The following is a 24565-nucleotide window of genomic DNA, read 5'->3' as shown; positions in this document are numbered from 1 at the left end:
TCGCCCTTTCACCACATACTGTCGTTTAAAGGTGACTGGCAGTTGTTCCAGGAAGAAACCTAAGGGGTGTGTGTGGCCTAAATCCTTGTGGCTTTTTATGGGGTCCGTGGTCCCCAGGCTCAGAATGGAGAGACACTGCTCTTTTCCTCCAGGTCAGTTATACTCATGGCCTCTTGATTATCGTTTGCCCCAAAGTTCTTAGTGCTCCATCTTCTATTCTTGGAGGTGAGAGGGGTCTTGACGTTCAGAAGCCAGTGGAATGTGGGGCCAGGGTCATTGGCGGAAGGGGTAAGTTTCAGGGGGCCCTACTTTCAGCGCCGTGGACTGTGACGTTCCCAGCTCAGGGCCTGCAGCCTTCCCGTCTCTTTCGATCTGTGTGTGGCATCCCAGAAGCTTCATAGTCCGACCCCTTCACGTCTGCAACATCCCTGAGAGCATAAATACAAATAAGTCCCAAAATGCGAATCAGATGTCCCTGTAAACCCAAGTCTTCTCCGGATACCAGCAAATTAACCTATGGCTATTTCCTGAGCTAATTAGTTCCCCTCCCACGGGTAGCAATGCCACTGATGGAAAATCCATCGGTTTCCCCTACTAACTTCCTCACTTCACTTTGGTGAAATACAGGACATTTTGAAATTAAATGATTTCTGAAGTTGCGTATTATCAAATGCCAGAGTAAAATTATCTCAGCGCCTCCTTCTTTCCATGCGTAGTTTCAATTTCCTGAAGCTAGTTCCTTCCTTCTAATTACAAGTACTCCAAGAAGAATTAGTTTTTACAACTCAGCGTGAGAGCAAGTAACTCTTATTTCTTCAGGCTGAATTGAATGCAGGAGGCTTCCTGAATCTGCCTGAATACAACTGCTTAAGTCACAAGATAAATGTTCCCCGTGCTGCCTTTATCATCCCCATCATCATCATCATTATTATTATATTTTTAGTGCTAAGGGCCACTAGGGAAATGGCCTCCCAATGGTCAGAACCTTGTGTTTGATGTTTCCAAAAGAATCTTGCCCTGGTGATAAGTAACATAGGAAACTGGTTTCATTTCTTTTTCTTTTCCTTTCCTTTCCTTTCCTTTCTTGTCTTTTCTCGTCTTTTCTCGTCTTTTCTCGTCTTTTCTCGTCTTTTCTTTTCTCCCCCCGTAAAGAGTAATATTTAAAGTGTGGAAGTTTTAGCTGCGTGTTAAATGTTATTTTAAAATCCCTAGGTTGATTTAGACATACTTATCAAATCCGAGTACACCTGCATATATCTTGCTGTTTGCTCATGGAGAAAAGCGAAGCAAGCATGCCCATTTGAGAGGATTATGCTGAACCACAAAGAAGCGTCTGGAAAGGTTTGCCAGACTGAGCTTTTGTTGTTGTTGCGTTTGCCCCTCACTCAAGTCAGGACACTGGGAAAGTTGAAAGGAGATTAACATTGTATCAGGCAGATCAGGAAAAACATCTTATGTTGACCTTCTCGTTCAGAAGTAGAATTATCCCTTGACTCTTTTCCTAGTTTTTTTGACCATGGCACAATGAGTTTACTGAATTCTTATGATGGATTTGGTATCAGTCAGCAAAGGGACAGATCGTGCTATTTGTTTTAGAAGTGAAACTTCCCTGCCTCCTGGGCCCCCCTCAAACCGGCTCCCTCCCTTCCTCCAGAGTTTCACGCGTTATCGGGTTCTAAAATTGGTCCCTAGCAAGTGTTGGGTAAAACAAAACAGAACTAAGTCGTTTTTCAGTGTTCTTATATTTTTCAGATTCATGAGGTTAGGTTTTCGTTTCGTTAGTAGTTATTTTGTTAACGCAACCTTGCAAAATCGTCTACATCCAATCCTGCCCCCTCTGAAAACTTTGGAAATGGCAGTACTATGTGTTTTAGGTTTCATCTGAAGGCATAGCAAAAAGGTGTCAGAACTCTGCAGTACCTTTTTCTCCCCATCTCCTTCATGTTCAAGCACCAAATGAGAGCCGTGGCTCAACACGTAGCAGAATGTATGGTCTGCCACCTCTTGATGGCTTCTCTTGCACCAAAATAAGTACTTGGCATCACTTTGATTCCGTCAGTATAATGAAGTGGAATAGATCTTAGCGTCCACATGCTAAATGTGGACACTGACACCTCGAGAAGTTAATTTCACAGAAGTGGAAACTGAAAGAGCCAGGATCTGATCCCTGGGCCCCCTTTGTTAGGAGGCCACTCTCAAAAACGTGTACGTGGCAAGGGTGATGGGAACACGTAGTAGGAAGTGAAGCCGCGTGTGCACCTCCATCGTTGAATTAGCTGGAATTAAGACACCAGTTTTTCCTCTGCCTGGGAGAGGCCAGCGTCCGTGGGCTGCATACGAGGGGCCAAAGGGACTGCAACTTGCTCCTGTCACACCTCAGATCGTTGTCCCCCTCCCCTCCATGTTCTGGCCCATCCTTGGCAAGTATCCTTCTAAAATGAAGGTGGCAGGTGACAACTAAGTACCCAAGCTGCCTGATAACGGCCACGTTTCCCAATTAAGTAAAAGACTGTCACACCTGACAGTCAAGACGGAAATAATAAGCATCTTGATCAGAATTTCATGCGTGCATGGAGTCAGACGCTTTCCAGTAGATAGATGCTCTTTGTGCACGTGTACTGAGATTGGTTTTCTGTAGGTTTATGAGTGGTGTCGAGGTTCTCCAACGAAAGGAACTTCTCTACTCAGTGACTCTGTGCCTTCAGTGCTAACAGTCGCAAGAAATAGGTATCCAGCAATTTAATATAATAATCACTCATGGCAAGTTAAGGATGCTCCCATACCTATGTCTCGGGGCCCAGCTTTGGGCTCCGCGCTAAATTCTCTTTCTTTGAAAACACGGACGACAGGGACTCGGTTCATTTGAGGCTTTCTCCTTATCCTGTACGTACACGCAAAATGCTAACCCTTGCTAGTTCTTTGTTAAATTACGCAAGCGATTGTCCGGCTGTGTAGCTGGGCAAGGAATGTTCCAGAAGACTTCAGTTTTGGCTTTAGCTTACGGTCATTTTCAGGTTCCGACGCAAGCTTTTACATAAAGGATGGCCGGGCCCGAACCGGGAGCCATTTTGTTGAGGAAAACTGGAAATCCTCACCCTTTTAAACACCGAGTTACAACTGACCAATACCACAGTATTTCCTAAATTTAAGGTTACGTTTTCTGCCTCCCTCAGACTAACGTCACCTCTCCACGTTGAGACCCAGAGCCGCATTTGTTCACCCCGACCCCGAATCACTGAGCCTTTGTTTCTAGTACTTCGCCATTCTGCTTTTGCTTTTTTAATTTGCTTGTGACTCTCTGCTTCCCCCATCTTTTTTTTTTTTTTGGTACAATGATTCTTACCTTGTCTTTCCCCAGTCCGTTTCTGACCTGGAGAGACGTGCAGCATGTTATTGTCAGGACTTCCCGTGCAGGACATTTGAACGCTAATGACTGGAAAACCAATGCTGCGGGTTTTAAGGGTGAGAACTTCTTTCATATTCTGTCACAGGCAAAATATTTTTATTTCTGCCCCTCCCCCCCCCATTTTAAATGGAGAGCAGGAAATAGAATCCCTGAAAAGAAACTTGAAATTGTGTGCCAACACACAAGGAGCTTGCCCTTTTAGTAAAGAAAAGGCAGGTTCACTTTTTTTTTTTTTTTCAATTCAAACAACACATAGAAGGCAGATTTCCTTGGCTTCCCACATCATAGGTCAATCTCTTAAAAGACAACCATCCAAGTATAGTCGACCTGTGGGGCTTTTAATTCGTTTATTATCACTGTCATTGGTTATCTGAGTGGTATTTGTACCAATGTATTTTAAAATTCCTCATCTTCTGTAGGGATTGCTTCCACTTAAAGACTCACTGGTATATATTTTCACTATTAGTGGGTAGGCCATGCTTTCTCCACATTTGTTTTTGTTTCTTTTTAAGCTGCCACAACAGCTAACTCTAAGACAGCACTTTGTATAAATGAAAAGCTCTTAGGAAGCTTTATAACACACAGTCTGTATACATTTATGTACAATATGTAATAAGTGCTATTTTTCTCATGGCTGAGGATTATAGTTCCCTCAAACTCTCTTACTCAGGGTAGCCATTTTGCTCGTCGTCATCCATAACGTATGTTATAATAAAAAGAAAATAATTACATAAAGCAGATGTCCTAAAGCTTCATTCACATGACCTCAGTTTTAACCCATTAAGTTAAGTTACAACAAAGACTACTCTTGGTTATATCTGCAGACTTAAATTTACTCCCAAATAGTCTTGGTATCATTATATATCCTTACGGGTGAAAAAGAGTATCCTGTACCATAGGGAATATCTAGTTCAAAATTGAGATTCTGGTCCTCGGATCATCGGTAACATGTTGAATAATCCTGGGTGAGCCGTTTACTTTTTTGGGCCCTAACTTCCCCAACTTAAACATTTTAGAAGCTGAATAATATTATCTACCTATGATTTCTTAAATATGGTTTTAGTATGTCTTTAGTGAAATTATACCCAATGTATGCATATATCCATGCTGGAAATGTAAAATGTAATTTTAAAAAAACTACTTGCAAATGGCTTATTATAGTCTCATGCTTAGCCCAAACCTGTAAATGTATCAGATAACCTGTGCCATATACAATATGTCTTTGGTTAACATCTTCACCGAAGACTTCACTCCATTTTTAGAAAAAGAAAAATATCCCTCTGCTTTTCAGTATTATCAAGGACCTCTCCATACTCATAACCTATACGGTGCAGCCGTGTTCAATGAACTTGTAATCTAAAGAGCTGTAAATACGTGCTGGGATCACATTGTCTGAAGCCCAAATCAAGACACTCGATCCCCAAACAGCCATTGTGATGTGCAGCATTAAAAATATTTGAAATGTCAGCTGTCTGTCATAGAAAATCCAGGACATACTTTGCCATAGGGGTACGTTTCATTCTGATTAGCCTCCACACCCTGCCAGCTCTTCCTATATAAATCCACGAGGCTGGGAGGTGGGTTTGGGGAGGGGGAAGAAGGGTTCAAAATACAACCTTGGCGGGGTCAGTGCTGCGATGAACTTTTTGGTAGAGGGTTCACAGACCAAGGACATTGACCTCCATGAAGCTGAGGAATGAACTTTAACCCAAATAAAAGCCTTAGTTTTACTTATCCCTTTTTGGCAAGTTAAAAAGAGCGAATGGTTCTAATAAAAAATGCAACTCTTTTGAAAACCTCTGTTGGTTTTGGAGAGGGGGAAGCAGAGGATTTCGAATAACTCCCCAGATCCAAACCTGAGTCCGAAGGGGGCCGTACGGTGCTCTGGCAAGGAGGAAAGAGCATTTTACTATTGCACGTGGCAATATTTAGTATCATATTCCACTCTTCTCTTAGACTGCTGCCAAGAGTAACAATTAAAGTTCGCCTTTTCGTAGATGAATTGCCCTGAACGGTCTGGACTCCCGGTGGAATTGCTTTGTAATTTTGTTGATGGCAAGCCCCATATTTCATCTAAACATGATCGTAATAAGAATAATTTTTTAAAGACTGATATTCTTCCCGACTCTAAGCATTACCATCCCCTCCCTAGCGTCCCACAAATAAAAGTGATTAAGGCAGAGGCTAGCAGGAGACGAAACGCGCTTTGGGGAGGGAGAGAATGGAGGTCACCGGGCCTGGACAAAGATGGGTGACTTTTTATGAAATGAGAACTGAGCAAACAAAGAAATAGCTAATGCTTGGCAGAACTTCATGCAAAGGGAGCTCAGCGAGAGCTCGTATTTTAAATTAGGTCAGCCAGCGTTTGCAGGCCTAGCTTCGCGGGAACGCATGGCCGCACGCTTCTCCTTAGACAGGAGAAGGCGGAAGTCACCTGCAAACGGGAGCGTGTGGCCGCGGCTGCTCTCTCTCTCTCTCTCTCTCCTGTGCAACTTAGTCCTAATGCTGAGCGAGGGGTGTGCCTGAAACAAATCCGAAAACATCTGTGCTCCCCTGGGCTGGCCTTTGTGCCCTGAGGTTGAGCGACGTAACCTGTTGGAAGCAATTTAATGTGTTGGAAAAAAAAAAACACGAAAAAATAAGACACCTGAGGCTAACTTGACATATTGCCTAGTAGGTGCTCGTCTGCCCTGATGATGTCAATATCAACCTCAGCGTTTCCTTCTCCTCGGGGCAAGCGCAAGCAGCTGAGAGTAGCAACCAGTGCGGTATTGGGGTCTTGTCATCCGTGGACTTGATAGTCATCACTGATCGCTTCAGAGAGGCCAACACCCTCCAAACAAGCTGTCACCAGACACTGCCAAGTCCTTACATTTCTTCAGACATACCCGTATGTAGTACGTCGCAGGCCGAGAGTAGAACCAGGTGATCTCGGAGCTAGGCGGCTGTGGGCCTCGCCGCGAGGCAGACCCAATCCATTCTAATCCACATGTGTTAGGGGCCTGGCAGATGCAAGACATTCCCTCCAGCAGCAGCTGCTGGCTTCCTGTTGCCTGGCACGGCGAGCCTCTCGTTCAGGCAAGGAGGTCGGCCTGGAGAAGCCGAGAACGTGGCTCTCTGCTGACTCGTGTGTGTTCCTCTGAGAGTGGGATTACTCTGGGGTTGCATGCGGATGAGCTGGGTGCACAGAAATTTCCTTGCTTCTTTTTCTGTGTTCTCATCAGGATAGCACGCTGTAAACAATCAGGTAGTAAGAGTAAACTCACAGCGAAGGGAGCCCCAAAGCCGGAAGCTGTTCATCGATATTTTTAGGCGAATGGTAGCGTAATTTGTAACAATGTTAATCGAACTAAGATTACCCTGTCCTGCTCCTTCTTAAGTAATAATAACGATCGTTTTTAGTGTAGTTAAGAGTCTTTTGCAGAAGATCCGTTCTTCGAAATAAACGTGGGCCAATGAGTACCTACCTATGGAAACCGACTAACCGTTATTTGGATTGTTCGTTGTGTGAATAATTTTGGCTAAATGTCATACACCTTTTGACTCTAAACTTCCTCCAGAGATAGTTTCTTTAAAAACAAGTGGAAGAAATACCATGCCCTTACCAAAAACTCTCCTGGAGGTGGTTCACGAGAATAGGAAAAGTATTTGTAGGAGACCAGATGAACAGATGTGATATTTGCCACTAGAGAACTGAACTCCAAATTCCTGTGTTTCGCTACTGCTCAGCATTTGTAATGCTAGGAGATGACTTTGGCATTAAATCATTTATTTGGGGTTTTTTCCAGTGTTATTTCCTTCTCCTTTGATGCCTTCCTTATGAAAAGTCTTCTCTGTTTTTTTTTTTCTTTTCTGTGCTTTTTCATACCCCCTTCATGCGCCTTAAAATGCACAAATCAGCTATCGAAGCAAGGGCTTTTTGCCATTTGGGTGGTTTTCTTCACAGAGCTTAATTTATGCAAATCTCTTTGTTTATTTATTTACAAAAACTTCCCGAGCACCTTCCCCGTGCCAGCCCGACATGTGTTGATGTGCACCCAGAAAGGGGAAGTGAGAGGAAATGTCGGGGGCCCCCTGGCATTGCCTAATCTGATCTGGCCACGGTACGATTTACATACACACGTAGAAATTTACACTACACTTGTCTTCCCTTCTGTCAAGCCCACATGATCTGCCAGGTCATGTTTATAAAAAAGTATCCATGCAAACTTCCCCGGTCATCTCAAATGCAGCCTAACCCGAGCAGGAAAAGACATCTGATGTAGAGACGATGTCTGCTGGTATGTCACGGATAGTTCGAACAGTTCTGTTTGCGCATAGGCATAGATGGTATGCGGACCAAACCAGCCATGCGGAGAACTTTAATTGTGCATTCTTCTAGAATCCATGGCTCTTACCGTTTTAGGAAGCTTAGCTCTTTGTGACGATCCCCTCCGTTCTACTGCTTTAACCTGAGGAACTCGCAAATCCACGGTCACTTGGGCTGTGTCCGATCATCCCCACCCCCGACCCCTACGAGTTCTTACCTCTCTGGTTCACGGTTGCAGTTACAAGTGTAATCGAATGCATGCCACCTCGATGCTTTAGGTTTTTTTTTTTTTTTCTTCAAAGTGTCTGTATTTGGATTATATGACTGTATACAGTTAAACGCTCTTAAATTTAGGAACAGGAATAGACGTCAGATAATAAATTAGGACCTTCTGTCATCTTTACTAGGCGAACGAATGAAAAAAATGTCATTGAAAATCAAAAATGACAACTAAGTGAGCGAGGTTACCACGCCTTCCATTTCACTGCCCTCCCAGACTATGTAAGTCTCTCTTTTTTTACCAGCATGTTGCTGAAACCTTCCCATCCCCACTGACTCTTTCTTTGACCACAACTAAACTACTAGATTTTTTTTTTTTAATTTCTAACTGATTTCCCACCATGGGAAAACAATTGACAGCCTAACATGACTTCTTAGCCTCCAAGGCCCTAACTTTTAATAACCTTTATTACCTTTAATTGTCATCATTTTGTTTCCACTGGTAGGGCTGGTAATTTTAAGATGTTCCAATATATTTTTAATACCTACCTGTCTTGCTTTCAGTTTGTAACACTTATTAAAAAGAGTTAGACGTGCTGAAATCATGAAGCATGCCATGTGTTGAATTGAAAGTAAAGGTCTTGAAATGTGTGGGTTTTTTTGGTGTGTGAAGCGATGTCTGATGTATTACTGTCTAAAGGGGTAAAGCCGTATTTTATTTTATTATTTCACTGCACAAATAATAGTTCCTCTTTGCCACCTAGCATGCTGATGTGATGTTGGTAGCTAGGATTAAAGCTACAGAACGCACATTAATTGGTCATCGGCACATCATGTTTTTGACGAAAGGTCAGTGATACGTTATTCATGTGGTCAGCGTCAGAGGTTCCAGCCCCCATCCTACCTGTAGAAATAAGTTTTTTATAATCCAAAGAAAGAGGGAAGGATATACATTTGATTCTACCTAATAAAATGCACTCATTGGAAATACCCCCTGAGTTTCTTTCAAGATTCCATGTGTTGTATACTATTGTACTCTCTGAAGGCAATTTCGTTTAATATGTGTTAACTTAAAACCTTTCATTTTTCTGTGTACTGACCATTGAACACAGGAACTTATCTTCTTGCTCATTTACAAAAAAAAAAAAAAAAAAAAAGAATCACACAAAATGTAGGGATTTTATTTTTATCCCTTTGGCTGGTGGGTGATTTGCCTAAATATCTAGCTGAGACCAATAATATGGAACCCCGGACAGCAAAGTGCTTGATCACTGCTTAATCTAGAGTCTCATGTCCAAAATATCCACTTGCCCATCAGAGCATTCCACGCATGCCTCACTAAGTAAGTGAGATTTAAAAATCCCTTCTATTGACGGGAAACGTTTTCTCCGTGCTGATCTTTGACGGGATGGTAGCATTAGGTTTTGTTAGACTTCGGGGGTGTTTTGTTTTGTTGCGTTTTACTTTTTCATCCCCAAGTACATAAGCTTTAAATGCATGTGGTTTCACACTTAAAATCCGTCTTCAAAACAGAATTAAAATGATGGTTGCACTAAGTGACTATTATCTCTGTACCAGATATAATTAGTTAATGACGGGAATTATGTGCGGAGGAGTTTTGTGGCTTTGCCACCATTTTAGGAACCCTTAAATCCTAGTAGACAGTCGGTTACTGATATTTTGTGTGGCCTTGGAGGAAGCCAATTAAAGCTTTTGTATCTTGGTTTTTTAGAATGTGGGTAACTTATACCAAACATAATGAGAAGGCTGAGTCCCCATAGGAACTAGTGATAGACATCTGAACTGATTATAGCTATCAACGTCCTGTTGACTCTTGAGTCATTAATACGGTAGGAAAGCTGTGAGCATAAAATATTTTTTTTTGGCAATATGCAAAAGCTTGTACACTTAAGAGAGGATCGATGTCTCTTTTTGTGTAATTGCCTGATGAAAACTGATTTCACTAATTCCCACCAGGCTGTAGTTGCCAAGGTATCTTCCAGACTCTTCCTTCAGCATATGGGTTTGGCTATTAATGGTAGCAAATCTTGATAGTTTGTGGTTACAGTTGATATTTTAGGCAAAGATAAACATCATCAACCCCTAAACCCGGTGATTGCAAAGGATGATCAACCAGGGCCAATGCTAACTTCAGGCCAAAAGTGTGTTATGACTCTAAAGTAATGAAATGGATTTCTATGTAGCACCAATAATTGGGTTCTGAATCCAGTTGCAAAATAAGATAACCAAAAAGGATTTAAGCCAAGACCGTCTTCTCAGAATACGTACACGCACACCTACAGACACATTCTTTTACAGAAGCTTTTAAAATTCGACATTTTCTTTTGGGAGGTTTTGTGTTTATTTAAAAAAACAATGACAACAACAACAACTCACTCAACAGAGTGGTTGAGAGCCTGGGTGCCAAAGTCAAACAGCTTGGGATTGATTCTTAGCTCGATAAACAAACAAACGATATCTGGTAATATAAGACACGTTCTTTTGTTTGTTTGTTTGTTTATTTTGAGAGAGACAGAGACAGTGTGAGCAGGCAAGGGGCAGAGAGAGAGGAAGAGAGGGAATCCCAAGCAGGCACAGAGCCCGATGTGGGACATGAACTCACAAAACCGAGATCATGACCTGAGCCAAAACCGAGAGTGGGACGCTTAACCGACCGAGCCACCCAGATGCCCCAATACATACACATCCGTAATCAACATTTTTGGAGTAAGTTTACATATGATAAAAAAAAAAGCACCATTTTAATCGTACGAATGTAGGTACCCAGGTAACCGTCACCACAAGCGAGGATAGAACATTTCTGTCACCCCAAAATAGACTTTCATGTTCCTTTCTTTTCCCTTACCCCCTATGCAACTGATCTACTTCCTTTCACTATAGATTATATTGTCTCTTACAGACTTGTATATAAGTAGACTCATTGAAAAGTGGCTTCTTCCTCTCCAAATAGTATTTCTAAATTTCCTCTAAATCATTAGGTATATGAGGGGTCCGTCCCTTTTTATTGCTAAGTGATACTCCAGCGTAGGGATATACCACAGTTGCTTTACTCCTTCACTTTTTCATGGACGATTTTGTTGCTTCCAGTCCAGGATTGTGAGTTAAGCTGGTCTGAGTACTCATGGACGAGTCTTGGTGTGGGCAAACACCACTTTTTGGAACATTAGACAGTCAGAAAAAGCCTAATTGAAACAGAGACCCTGAGGAGTGGGTGAGCAACCCAGATGGCTAACCAGAGGCGTCGAGCATCACACAAGGCCTGCCGCTTACACAGAGATTTGGTCAAGGAAGAGCGAGGGGGCCATGATGGCTGGCGTGTGTAGCAAAGGGGAAGGGGAAGGAACACCGTCATACACAGAGTCTGGCATGACTCTTCATTCACACCACGCTACTCACCTATAGTATTGAATTCACAAACAGTTAATATTCTGTTAAGATTTTGTACAATGAAAACTGAGCATGTATACGTGTGGATGTGCATAGAGCCGTGGCCATTGAAATTCAGTGTATAAAAAGGGCAAGTGTGGTGTGATCAGAAAAGTAATTTAAGGGGCGCCTGGGTGGCGCAGTCGGTTAAGCGTCCAACTTCAGCCAGGTCACGATCTCGCGGTCCGTGAGTTCGAGCCCCGCGTCGGGCTCTGGGCTGATGGCTCGGAGCCTGGAGCCTGTTTCCGATTCTGTGTCTCCCTCTCTCTCTGCCCCTCGCCCGTTCACGCTCTGTCTCTCTCTGTCCCAAAAATAAATAAAGGTTGAAAAAAAAATTTAAAAGAAACTGACACAGGGGGGCCTGGGTAACTCAGTCGGTTAAGCACCCAACTCTTGATTTCAGCTCAGGTCATGATCTCACGGCTTATGAGATCAAGCCCTGCGTCGGGCTCTGTGCTCACAGCTCAGAGCCTGCTTGCGATTCTCTCTCTCCTATCTCTCTGTCCCTCCCACCCCACCCCACCCCCACTCTCTCTCTCTTTCAAAATACATAAATAAACATTGGGGGAAAAAAGGATTTAAGAGAAATTGGCAGAAAAGCTACTTGAAGCCCAGAGTTAGGGGTTCTCATTTCATTTGAAAACATTTTAGAGCCTCTGCAGTGATTTGAGAAATTAGTCGATAATAATAATGACTTTCTAGCGAGTCGATTCGAGTTGCTTATGTGATGTCAGAAAGAATTTTATTTCTCAAGCTGATGGTGTAAACCCACTGGTCCTGTGATGTGTCCTACAAAATGACATGTATGTAAGAAACTGGCCGAAATGGATGTGAATTCCCTTGTGGCGATCATTTTATATTATCTTAGTATGCAATTGCATATTCCTGACCTTAAGGGCTGTGACATTCAGGGAAATTTTTGATCATCTCTTGGCTTCCTCCTAAATGAGGAGAGTTCTAGAGTTGAGATATATAATCATCTTTGCTAAATTCTTCTTCTTCTTTTTTTTTTTCTTTTAAGAAGGGCAAGAAATGCTTTTTGAAATCACTCTTTAATAAACCCAGGGCAAAAGGTGTGAGGACAAGATTGCTCCTTGAAAAATGTCAGGCCAGAAATTGTGCTTCGAGAAGGCTTCACAAATTCTCTTTGACCAAAGTCTTTTTGTCGGTCATTATCATTCACCATGACCTTCAGAAAGCCACTCAGCTTCCAATATTTGAATTATTTTTCATATGCAGTTATAGTCTTTGTATTTCCCACGTGGCTTTGTAGAAATTTAAAGAAAGCAAGCGACCGTAATTCTGGGCTAGCCTCTTGAGTTGCTCTAAGACAAGTGCAGATTGTGTGACAGAAGCATTTATAGTTAATAAATGACTTTTTCTCTTTCTTAAGGTTTACATTAATACTTTTTTTTCTTCTTGTCCATGAAGCGAACTCAGAACTGTCTATAATTCTGGGAAACTGCATTGCTTATTTGAACCCACCAGAGGCTACTGCTGTATGCTTTCTTAACGGACTGTGCAAGATGGTTTTGTCTGGAAATCATTTGCTGCTTTTCATGTTTTATCCTCAGCAGTATCCTCAGAGCCAGGACAGAAGATGTGTGTTCAGCTTTGTTCTAGGATTCGATATTATACATCTTAGAACCCTAAAACCCCTGCTGAATCCCAGCCATGACTGACGAAGGAATGAGAGACAATAGCTAAAAACGCAAGAACTAGCCATGATTGTATGTTAGGGCTGCCGTAGTTGGTTGTGCAGGTTATTGACTGCACTAGGGAGCTAAACTGAGGGTTTGGGTGGAGCCCGAAACCCAGCCTGTGATCCACTTACTAAACCATGCGCCCCAGAGGGGGTTGAGGTCCACCTAGAGAAAGAGGGACCTTTCTCTAACTCATGGAGATCCCACATGCCAGCCCGGTTGCACTGAACTCCATTGTCATTTCTCTCCGCTCTGTCAAAGGCATGACATCTTGTAAAAAACACCTATCCTGGGACGGTTTCGTTCACTTTAACCTTCACCTGTTGCTTCAACCTTGACATTCCCAAAACCTTCATTAGCAAACGAGGTCAGCGTTACTGGGGTCAAATAGAGTTTTCCAGTGTCTGTGAGGATTTCACCGCTGTCTTTCGTGCCAGCTCTCTGGGCAAAGTTTGAAGTAATATCCTAGAATGTTAAGTGAGTGTGGGTGCTCATGAGTACAGATAGATTATTCTTTTTTTTTTTAATTTTTTTTTAACGTTTTTTATTTATTTTTGAGACAGAGAGAGACAGAGCATGAACGGGGGAGGGGCAGAGAGAGAGGGAGACACAGAATCGGAAGCAGGCTCCAGGCTCTGAGCCATCAGCCCAGAGCCCGATGCGGGGCTCGAACTCACGGACGGCGAGATCGTGACCTGAGCCGAAGTCGGCCGCTTAACCTACTGAGCCACCCAAGCCCCTCGATTATTCTTTTCATAGCCTTTTTACGTTCTCTCATTTTTTTGTGACCCGAAATGATTGATGCTTCATGAATTCAAATGTATGATCATACATCTGGGGCCTGTAGAAGATTGATATTTGGGGTAAAGAGTCTTTGTAAGTATTGGCCTATGCGGGATGCCTGAGCACAGACATAAAGCAGTGGTGAAAGGCTTTATTGGAAGCTTCTGTGGTGCTCGTCAAGCTGTCCTGAGAAGGTACTCCCAACAGACCAGCGTTTCTACTGTGTGTGGAACAGAGCCTTAAATATGAAAGGAAGGGGCGCCTGGGTGGCCCAGTCAGTTACGCTTCTGACTTCAATTCAGGTCATGGTCTCACGGTGCGTGGGTTCGAGCCCCGCGTGGGACTCGGGGCTGACAGCTCAGAGCCCGGAGCCTGCTTCGGATCCTACGTCGCCCTCTCTCTCTGCTTCTCCCCTGCTTATGCTCTCTTTCTCTGTCCCTCTCTCTCAAAAATAAGTAAACATTAAAAAAAAATTGAAATACGAAAGCAAACACGTGGTTTTGGTGCACTGGAGAAACCCTGATTGGAATTTGGATGTGCCTACCTGTTTGGACTCAGACATCAGTATGCCTGAGTGAGGTCACCCGTTCCGTGCCCTCGGTCGGGCACATGGGCCTCAACCTTATGTGCCACGCTGAGACACTGGTAAGTGGGTGCTGCTTCAGCTGTGAAAACCGGTTCAGGATCAATAAGAGATCCCAAATGGGGCAGCCTGGGTGACTCAGTCGGTTGAATGTCTGACTCTTGCTTTTGGCTCAGGTCATGATCTCGTGGCTCGTAGGATCGAGCCCCACGTCAGCTGTCAGCACAGAGCCTGCTTGGGATTCTCTCTCTCTCTCCTTCTCTCTTTCTGCCCCTCCCGTGCTTGTTTGCGTGCTCTGTCTCTCTCTCTCTCAAAATAAGTAAATAAACATTAAAAAAGGGGGGGAGGGGTCCCAAATGAACAAGAAGGAAAAAAGGGCCTTCTGATGAACCTTTGTAAAGTACAGTTTTAGTAAAGATGGTGTAGCTCGTCCTTTTATTCCCTCCAGAGAGATCTTTCTTTATATTGGTGCCAGTGCCTACGACATAAACCAGACCCAAAGATTCAAAAGGAACGCCTGAAAATTAATCCTGCCCCAGTTCTATGCTTAACTTCCTAAGACCGCTGCATCCAGCAAGGTGCAGTTGCAAGCCAGGCGACCGCTTTGCAGAATTCATCTGGATACATCCTCTCTGAAATAAATAGATCCAGACTTTTTTTTTTCCCCCCTTAAAATCTCAATTCAGGCTTTTGACACATGTTCACATCTTGCTAGCCTCAGGCATTTCAAAGCAATTAAGCTTCTATCACACATCCCAATAATGGCTTCAACAGGCTTCATTTTATGGTGTTACACCAGAAGCCGCAATACGCCCTGAAGTTTCCAGAGTCATCTCTGAAAGAGCCAAAAGACGAGGGCGTTGTGATCGCGGCTGGATGTTAACAAACAGGAAGTTGTTCTTTGCCGCTCAATACCATTCTTCCACCCATACGTGCCTGCTTAGCTCTAATAAAAAAAAAAAATGGAGCCGGCTTGAATATAAAATAAAGGATCTTTTCCGTATTAATAATGTCTCCACATTCAGAGAAAATCCCTGATGGAAATGACTGAAGAAGGTCAATCTCAGCAAGAACAGGGGAAAGGGTTATGGTCCAGATGCTAGCTTTCCATCCGTGCCCCACATACATCTTTTTCTCCACACGATATTTTAATGAGCTTTGAAGAAGAGAGCCGTTTTTATGCAGCTAATTTGCAAAAGGCAAAGGGCAGACAAATGGTCCAGGGTCCATTTAGGGTAGATAGATGAATCTTTGAAATATTTCCACCCCCTTTTGCCACCTTGTTATTCTGAGGATGATGACTGATGTGAGGAAGTGGTTGAAATAAATACTGTGTGTGTTGTAGGCGACAGTAGTCAATGGATACATACATGATGCAGAGGGATTCTGAACAGTTAGGATTGAGTCCCCGCGACTTTGGCCAAGTTCTTTTACTGTGTACGTGCCTTATTTTTTTCAGCTGTAAAATTTGAATATTACTCTTGTGCCAGTAGGACTGTCGTAAAGATTTCATTAGCTAATACAGAGTAACGTGTATGTAAAATACTATTTTTGCCTCCCGTATAAAATTTCTTCTGGGCATCTTATTTTGGGAAGCATGCCCTGCCACATTTAATGCACTTCAACCATAGAGTCAGTAAGATTAAACGGATAGATTCAAATGCATCAAACAGATCCTACAATGCATTATCCTATTTTTCAGCATTGCAGTTGAGTTTGATTTTGTGCCTCGACGCAGTCAAACCCTGATTTCGTCCTAACAGCGATTAGACTTTAACTCCCTGAGTAATGTGTATCCAAAGAAGAAAATCTCTAGACCAACCTGGTGCTTGATCAGTGAGGGATATCTGTAGGTTAATTAGGAGAATTTCTCTTCCCGAAATATGTTTTTAATGTTTGTTTATTTGTTTTGAGAGAGAGAGGGAGAGCATGATCAAGGGAAGGGCGAGAGAATCCCAAGCAGGCCGCATGCCATCAGTGCAGAGCCCGATGCGGGGCTCAAACTCACGAACTGTGAGATCATGACCTCAACTGTTTCATCAAGAGCCAGACGCTTAACCAACGGAGCCGCCCAAGCACCCCTTCCTGAAATATCTTTAAAAGGAAAGCAAAAATGTGTGTGCTACTCCATATGAAAATAGTTAGCATCTTAGCGTAATGTGTGGTATAGCCACCTTTCATTTCTTATGTCATTGGCATGAGGGAAGGGATTTAGGAATCCTGCCTCCAGAGACTCAGGCCCCAGGTTGGTGACAGTAGCCTAATTAGCCAGGCTTTATCAATTGGGGTTCCAGGAGAGATGCAGCCCTATTTCCCTCAGGAAGTGGCTCTCAAGGTGGGATCCCTGGACCGACCATATCAGCATTTGTTAGGAAGGAAATTCTGGGCCTTAATTTCTTAGGTGTTTTGTTTTGTTTTGTTTTTAAGTATAGTTGACATACAGTATGACGTAGTTTCAGATATACAGCTTCTCTCTACATTCACCGCAAGTGTATCGGTCACCATACAGGATAACAGCATCACTGACTGTATTCCCTACATGGTGCCCTTTGTTCCTGTGACTGATTCCATAACCGGAAGCCCGTACCTCCCAGTCCCCTTCACCCACTTTGCCCATCCCCCGCCCACTCTCCGTCCCTCTGGCAGCCATCAGTTCTGATTCTACGTTCTGTTTGTTCATACGTTTGTTTTTTTAGATTCTACGTATGAGTGAAACCGTATCATATTTGTCTTTCCCAGTCTGATTTGTTTCACTTAGCATAATACCCACTAGGTCCATCCATGTTGTCACAAATGGCAAGATCTTACCTTTTTTATGGCTGTGTAATATGTGTGTGTGTGTGTGTGTGTGTATGTTCTTTATCCATTCATTTATGGATGGACACTTAGGTTGCTTCCATATCTTAGCTATTGTAAATAATGCTGCAGTAAACATAGGGATGCATGTATCTGAATTAGTGTTTTTGTTTTCTCTGGGTAAATCCACACTAGTGGAATGACTGCATCAAGTGTTATTTCTATTTGTTAGTTTTTTTAGGTACCTCCATACTGTTTTCCACGGTCACTGCACCAGTTTAAAGTCCCACCAGTAGCGCGCAGGGGTTCCTTTTGCTCCACATCCTCGCCAACACTTGTTATTTCTTGTCTTTTTTATTTTAGCCACTCTGACAGGTGTAAAGCGATATCTCATTGTGGTTTTGGTTTGCATTTCCCTGATGATGCACGATGTTAAGCATCTTTCCGTGTGTCTGTGGGCCATCTGGACGTCTTCTTTGGAAAAATGTCTATTCAGATCCCCTGTTCGTTTTTTAATCAGATTGTTTGGGCGTTTTGGGTGTTGAGTTGTGTACATTCTCGATATTGGGACTTCCTTTAAAACCACTGGTCAGCGAGACCGAACAGGTGTGCTTTCACGAGTCCTCTGGGTGATTCTGACACTCATAACAAGTCCAGAAACCACTGATCCACGTCCTCCGCTGCCTGTAGTGAATTAACTTCTTTCCTGTGCATTTAAGTGGTGCAAACCAAGTACCGTCCTTAGAAGAAATGAACAGATAAAGTCTCAAATCATTTCTTTTTCTGTAGTTTGGACAGGGAATCCCAAATCTGAAAGGTGCCCTCAAAACAGCTCATCCCTTAAAAAATGATAATTAAAATTAAAATTAAGGGGCGCCTGGGTGGCGCAGTCGGTTGAGCATCCGACTTCGGCCAGGTCACGATCTCGCGGTCCGTGAGTTCGAGCCCCGCGTCGGGCTCTGGGCTGATGGCTCAGAGCCTGGAGCCTGTTTCCGATTCTGTGTCTCCCTCTCTCTCTCTGCCCCTCCCCCGTTCATGCTCTGTCTCTCTCTGTCCCAAAAATAAATAAACGTTGAAAAAAAAAAAATTAAAAAAAAATCTCATCCCTTGTCAGTCGCTTGGCCCTTTGCACCCCACTACACTCGTTCTCCATTCTGTCAGCTGGACCATGACCCTCTGTTTTCAAACTCTGTATCCCCCTGTCGTGGAGGGGAAAAAAAGTTTCCATTGTCCCTGTTGCCTTAGTTGGAGCCTCCCTTATACAACTAAAAACTGCCAGCAAGTCTGAATTAGCTGCTTCCCCTTCCTTACTGTTCAGCCCCTCTGTAATTCTCTGCAATCTTGTTTCCACTTACACCTTTGAAGTGAAATTACTCCGTGAGACTTTCAACCACCTCCTGCGTGCCAAATCAGAAGCCTCTTGTTTTTCTGTAAGATTTCGTGCTTTTGATCTACCCAGTCCACATCTGTCTTTCCTTGCCTTTTGTGATGAAAAAAATAGAGCCCATGTTCTCTGACACTTTCGGGATTCCTTTTTCTCCCTTCCCCCGCCTTAGCCAGTCCCTAAAGTGTGTTGCTTAGAGAGTTCTGGAGGGAGCGCTCACCCACTGCCCACCTCCCTGCCTCCTTCCCTCTCACCGCCTTGCAGTCCCTCAGCTTTCTTCCCTGCATCTCTGCCTTTCTTTCAATTACGAGTATCACCTCCTTGTGATTTTTCAGTTCTGCGTCTTCGACGTTGTCTGCATCCATCACCAACCTTGAGTCTCTGCACAGGGCTCCGCCTGATGTCATGTCAAACTCAGAACTCTCCAGACAGAATCTGTCAGTCATATTTTACAAAGCCTCTGTCATGGGGTGGGGGGGGGGTAGACTTCTCAAGATCCCCCTGTTCACTTTGGCTCTTCCTTCTCCCTCTCCTCCGTCTCCCACGTTGTGTGTTCCATTGCCCCTCCTTGTCTGACCTCTCACCTCATTCACCACGTCCGTAACCTGGCTTATGATCCCTCATGCCTACACCGTTTAAATAACCAGTTCCCTGCTTTCTTCCTTCTACCTTCGTATATCCTTTATACCAATACCAGATCACTCTGAGACTATCAATTAAATTATGTCGTTTCCTTGATCATTGGCCACTCACTGCCTGAGGATGAAATCCATCCATGGGATTCCAGGCACGCACAGCTTTTTTGAGGAAGCCACCGTTCCAAATATCCTGGTCCTGTGACCTAGCCCCAGATACACCTCCACGAATTCAAAACTTACTCAAGGATTTAACAACCGTCTCAGGTCTTTTTCTTCTAAGAGAATACACAGTTCTCATTAATGGCCTGTGAGGGTTTGCAGAAATTTCCTTATTATTGTCCCTTAAGCTTAAAAATGATTTGAGTTTTATGTAAATGGAAAGGAAAGTTCATGAGAAGGCACACATAGCACTTGAAACTTAGAAGGGTGTTAGCTTTCTTCCCAATGAGATGGGGACGTTCCCAGCTCCAAGGCATAATTTCTTCTTTGTGGTCACTCTGCGTGTTTCGCAACCATCATATCAAGTGTGAGTAATGGCTCCCTATCAAGGGAGCCATGGATGAAATCACCACGTTACCCACTACATGTGAAAACACACGCACTGGAAACAAACATCAACCAGAATTTTCTGTTTGTTTCTCTTATGAGAATTCAAGGACAAAGCAAACATAAAGGAAAATTCGATGAAGAGTTGCCTAAACACGGTGTGTAAATGATTCACAAATAAGAATTTTGCCTGCGGGTTCATCAAGATCCCAGCCTTGGTAATTGTTTGCTTGAGTTACACATCAAGATCTAGGCTGGAGAGCTGGTGTGTGGTCAGTCTGATCTTCAGTTAACTTTTATCCAAAGACCCTGGTAGTACCTCTTTGATCTTGTGTTCATCTCCATCCAAACAATCTTTAGCTTCCTAAAAACAAGCGCAACTCTCCCTAGGCTGATAAAATGTTTTCCTACCTCCATTCAAGAAATGCTAGCTAATTACCATAAGTGAATTACTTGCTTATTATAACCATGTTGGAAGCAAGTAAAAAAGGGACGAGCAGAGAAAAGAAAATAATTCGACGTTTTTCCCTCTTTTCCTAAAATAGAGGCCCCTGAGAGAAGGCTGGCATATCTCCTTCTCTTAACTCTGTAAATAAAAAAGACTCCTAATAAATACGAATTTTTCCATATGCATACGTAATAAATTGTGGATATATACAGCCATATGAAATGAGGTACGTTGTGCATGGGGAAGAGCTCAGCAGTGTTTTCGCAAAGGCTTCTTGCCTCGTCTGTGTCATGATGAGCCTGTCAGACTACCCGCAGCTGCTGACCAAACCCATCCCGAGGGGGGCTTTGCTTTGCCCAGACCCTGCAGACAGCCGGGTACCAGTGTCTGGGAGTTTGCACAGGCACGTCCTCAGTAGCACCGGTGATGGCTGGCATGTTTGGATCTGGCCGGAGCTGTTAGTAGAGCCTGAGATTTTAGGAAGAGCGAGGGAAAAGTAAAAACAACCCGTGCAGAATAAGGCAGGCGTTGGCTCCGTTTTCCTGCCCCCAGGGGAGTCTGTGTTTTTGCACCAGGCGACAGAAGACAGCACTGTAACTGTTGTTCTGATTTTCTAAGAAGCTTATGTGCCTTTCACGCTAAAATCTAGAAGGGCACCTAGGCAAGGGATGGATGTCAGAGAAGGGGATTAAGGAAAGGGAAGAGAGGGGTAATTCTGGAAGCACCCTCCTCCCAGCCTTCCAGGGATGTCTAGGTGTAGCAATGCTGACCTAGGAGGACTGGGAAGAATTACTTTCCACTTTTTCTTCCTTATGAATCTTACATTTTGTTTTCCTATTTCGCTATTTATTTTTACTTGAAAAGGGCAGTAAACGGCGAGCCTAAGGAGAGCGGCCCGGGCCCTCTCCGATTTCACCCCCTCCTCCTCTTCCACACGTTTGGCTCGGTGTGGCGGTGGCACTGGGGTGGAGGGCTGGGGTGGCGGGAGGCGCAGGGTCCCCGGTGGGAGCAGGTGGTTCAGGACATCGAGGATCAAAGGACCCAAAGGTGTGAGGCCTCCAGCAGGCCTCTTTGATCTTGGGTCGGAGTCTCTCCCCACTCAAGACAGGAATTTGCATAACTACCTTTCAGTCTGGCGGTTTACTTACAGGTAGACGAAAATAGCGACAGGCTGATTGATGGCCGAGGACACCCGGCAATCGAGGTTGGACTCAGCTCTCCGGCCGCCTGTCCTCACCCCCTTGTTTCCTGCCGTGTTTACCACTAATGCCCATCCCCTCCCGACCGCTCACCCCACACACCGCCCACTCGAGGGCTGCTGGTTTCCTCTTTGCCCCCAGTGAACCACATGCAGACCTGGTGATTATTTAACCAGGAGGCTGCGTCCCAGCCCCTGGAATGCCCTCCCTCTATGCCCACCTCATGGAAAACTTGGCAGGCACCAAAGCACGATCCAGATACCGCTCTCCCCTCTCGGGTCTTCTTGCCTGACTCGAAATTTCAGCTCACATTTAGCGAGCACTCTCTAGGCACCAGTCTCTATTAGGTTCCTCCGTATCCATTGTCTTTTTGGCTGATTTCTTTCTGCTTGAAAGTCGTTTTCCACGGGGTGAGTGCCTTTAATTGTTTCCTAGCGAAACCATTCAGTTATCCTTATCTCTCCCCTGCCTAAGAACACATATCATTTTCTGTTTCTTTTGGACCCTCACCGGGGTGACTATATAGCAGGTGCCTCACAACCCCATGAGTGATACAATAACGAATCAGATACATTACTTGCGTGTATCGAAACTGACCCTTTCTGATAGTCAAATAATGGAACCATGTATCATAAATTGGAGATTGTGTACATGGTAACAAATACAAACATAAATCCAAGATGCCTGTACACCCTCTAGTTGATCGATTATTGGCATTAAAAGATGTGGCAGCTCAGAAACTTAAACAACAAAAAAACTTTTAAACCAGCCAAGTCCTTTATTATGTCGAGAGTGCTTTACTAATAGTCATTTTACAATCATCATGAACAGGGACACCTGGGTGGCTCAGTCGGTTAAGTGTCTGACTTCGGCTCAGGTCATGATCTTTTTTTTAAAATTTTTTTTTCAACGTTTATTTATTTTTGGGACAGAGAGAGACAGAGCCTGAACGGGGGAGGGGCAGAGAGAGAGGGAGACACAGAATCTGAAACAGGCTCCAGGCTCTGAGCCATCAGCCCAGAGCCTGACGCAGGGCTCGAACTCACGGACCGCGAGATCGTGACCGGCTCAGGTCATGATCTTAATGGTTTGTGGGATCGAGCCCCGCGTAGGGCTCTGTGCTGACAGCTCAGAGCCCGGAGCCTGCTTTGCATTCTGTGTCTCCCTCTCTCTCTGCTCCTCCCCTGCTCACGCTCTGTCTCTTTCTGTCTCTCAAAGAGGAATGAACGTTAAAAAATTTAAAAAAAAAAAATCATGAACTTAAACTGACTTCCCATTCAGTGCGATGTCAAAAAGGAGGAGAAGGAGAAGAGAAAAGAGTTAAAATAGCTGGCTCCAGAGCACGTGGGTGACTCAGCTCATGATCTCATGGTTCATGAGTTCGAGCCCTGCATCAGGCTCTCTGCTATCAGCACAGACCCCACTTTGAATCCTCTGTCCCATTCTCTGTCGGCTCTTCCCAGACTTGCATGGGCACAGGTGCACCCTTTCTGTCTCTCGAAAATAAACATTTAAAAATAAATTAAATTAAAAAATCAAATAAAGTAAAATAAAATAAAGTAAAATAAAATAAAATAAAATAAAATAAAATAGAATAGAATAGCTGGCTCCAGCAAGGGCACTGTGCTGAAAGAGAGAACAGGATACCACATTTCCCTGCTTATAGCTTCCTATGCTCAGGAACTTCTAAATTATTATTATTTTTTTCTTGCCGAGCTGTCTAGCTTTTCTCTAGAATTGAGTTTGTAAGCCCTCCTAGCTAGAATGTTGCTTAAGTTAACTGTATCTGTTCCCAACCACGCAGTCATTTACTTATGTGCTGAACGATTAGCTTCCTTCAGCACTTCTGGTCTCATCCGAAAATGGAAATACACCTGCTGGAGAACATTATCTATTTTCCCGGTCCAAGCAGAGAAGCCTTCAGACGACTCGGAATAAAAGCTGGCTATACTTCTGGCGCAAGACAGTGCCACTCTTCTCCGCTTTGTCTGCGTGAGCAGTCGTGCAGCCACACGAGGCAAATATAGTTATTCAAGTATTTCCACTTCCCTTTCTTAAGCTTGCCCGGCATCATTCCACTTTCTGACACCTGCCTCAATCACTTTGCCTCAAGATCTTTAATTACTCTGTAAACATGCCTTGGTCCCTTGATATCTTTCTAAATATTGATTTTTTCAATCTTAATTAACGGCCAAACTATTAATTGAAAGCTTGCTGCCCACACTCCTAGAAATGAAAAATTTCCGTTTGAACTGCTTAGATTCCGCCTCATACCATTATAGTATCTAACTTCATAGATTTCTTCCTTTTGCACACGGCTTGCACTGAGAGGGCTGTACTTGACCCTCATAGAGTTATTTTTAGGCTCGGGTCTTGCTCTGAGCCTGGCACGAGAAATGTGCATAAATAAAACTTACTTAGGTAGGGGTGGCTGTGGCACAGTTAGCTGTTTACATGAGATGTGCACTACAATCATAATTTTTTAGAGTGAATATTGGCTCTATGCGTGAATAAATCGGGGATGTTGAAGACTTCGCAAAAGTCTGTAATAAAAAGAAAAGACTTCGTCATTCCTCTTGAAATTCTCATAAAGTAAACACTTTATGCCATTTGGAGAATTTAATGAAATGCCTCCTATCAGTTGCATTCATTTACTTCCCAGATATGTACAGACGTTCTCCCGTAACCACTAGAGAGTAGTGATACTTCCTATCGCCCATCATGGTAACAGCGTGATGGACAAGACGACTTGACCCAGACAGTCACCAAAAGAAAGACTCGTTTCTGAATTTAGAGTTATTTTAGACCATGCAAACTTTGTATTTTATTTTATTTTTTTTTTCAACGTTTATTTATTTTTGGGACAGAGAGAGACAGAGCATGAACGGGGGAGGGGGAGAGAGAGAGGGAGACACAGAATCGGAAGCAGGCTCCAGGCTCTGAGCCATCAGCCCAGAGCCCGACGCGGGGCTCGAACTCCCGGACCGCGAGATCGTGACCTGGCTGAAGTCGGACGCTTAACCGACTGCGCCACCCAGGCGCCCCTGTATTTTATTTTAAAAAAAGATACGTTACATGTCAATTATAACTACGTCTTTAAAAGA

General features: G+C 43.7%; 1 protein-coding gene across 3 annotated transcripts in view; it reads left to right on the top strand.

The window, feature by feature from the left end:
• Positions 1-24565, top strand: part of PCSK5 (proprotein convertase subtilisin/kexin type 5) — a 457179-nt gene that overhangs the window by 234794 nt on the left and 197820 nt on the right. For all 3 annotated transcript variants that reach the window (XM_047829573.1, XM_047829574.1, XM_047829575.1), the window contains exon 10: positions 3359-3462. In XM_047829573.1, coding sequence (XP_047685529.1) covers positions 3359-3462 — 104 coding nt within the window. The remainder of the gene's footprint in view (positions 1-3358; positions 3463-24565) is intronic.

This window comes from Prionailurus viverrinus, chromosome D4 (assembly GCF_022837055.1).
Source record: "Prionailurus viverrinus isolate Anna chromosome D4, UM_Priviv_1.0, whole genome shotgun sequence".
NCBI classification, from domain to species: Eukaryota; Metazoa; Chordata; class Mammalia; order Carnivora; family Felidae; genus Prionailurus; species Prionailurus viverrinus.
This window is presented reverse-complemented; position numbering and strand designations above follow the sequence as displayed.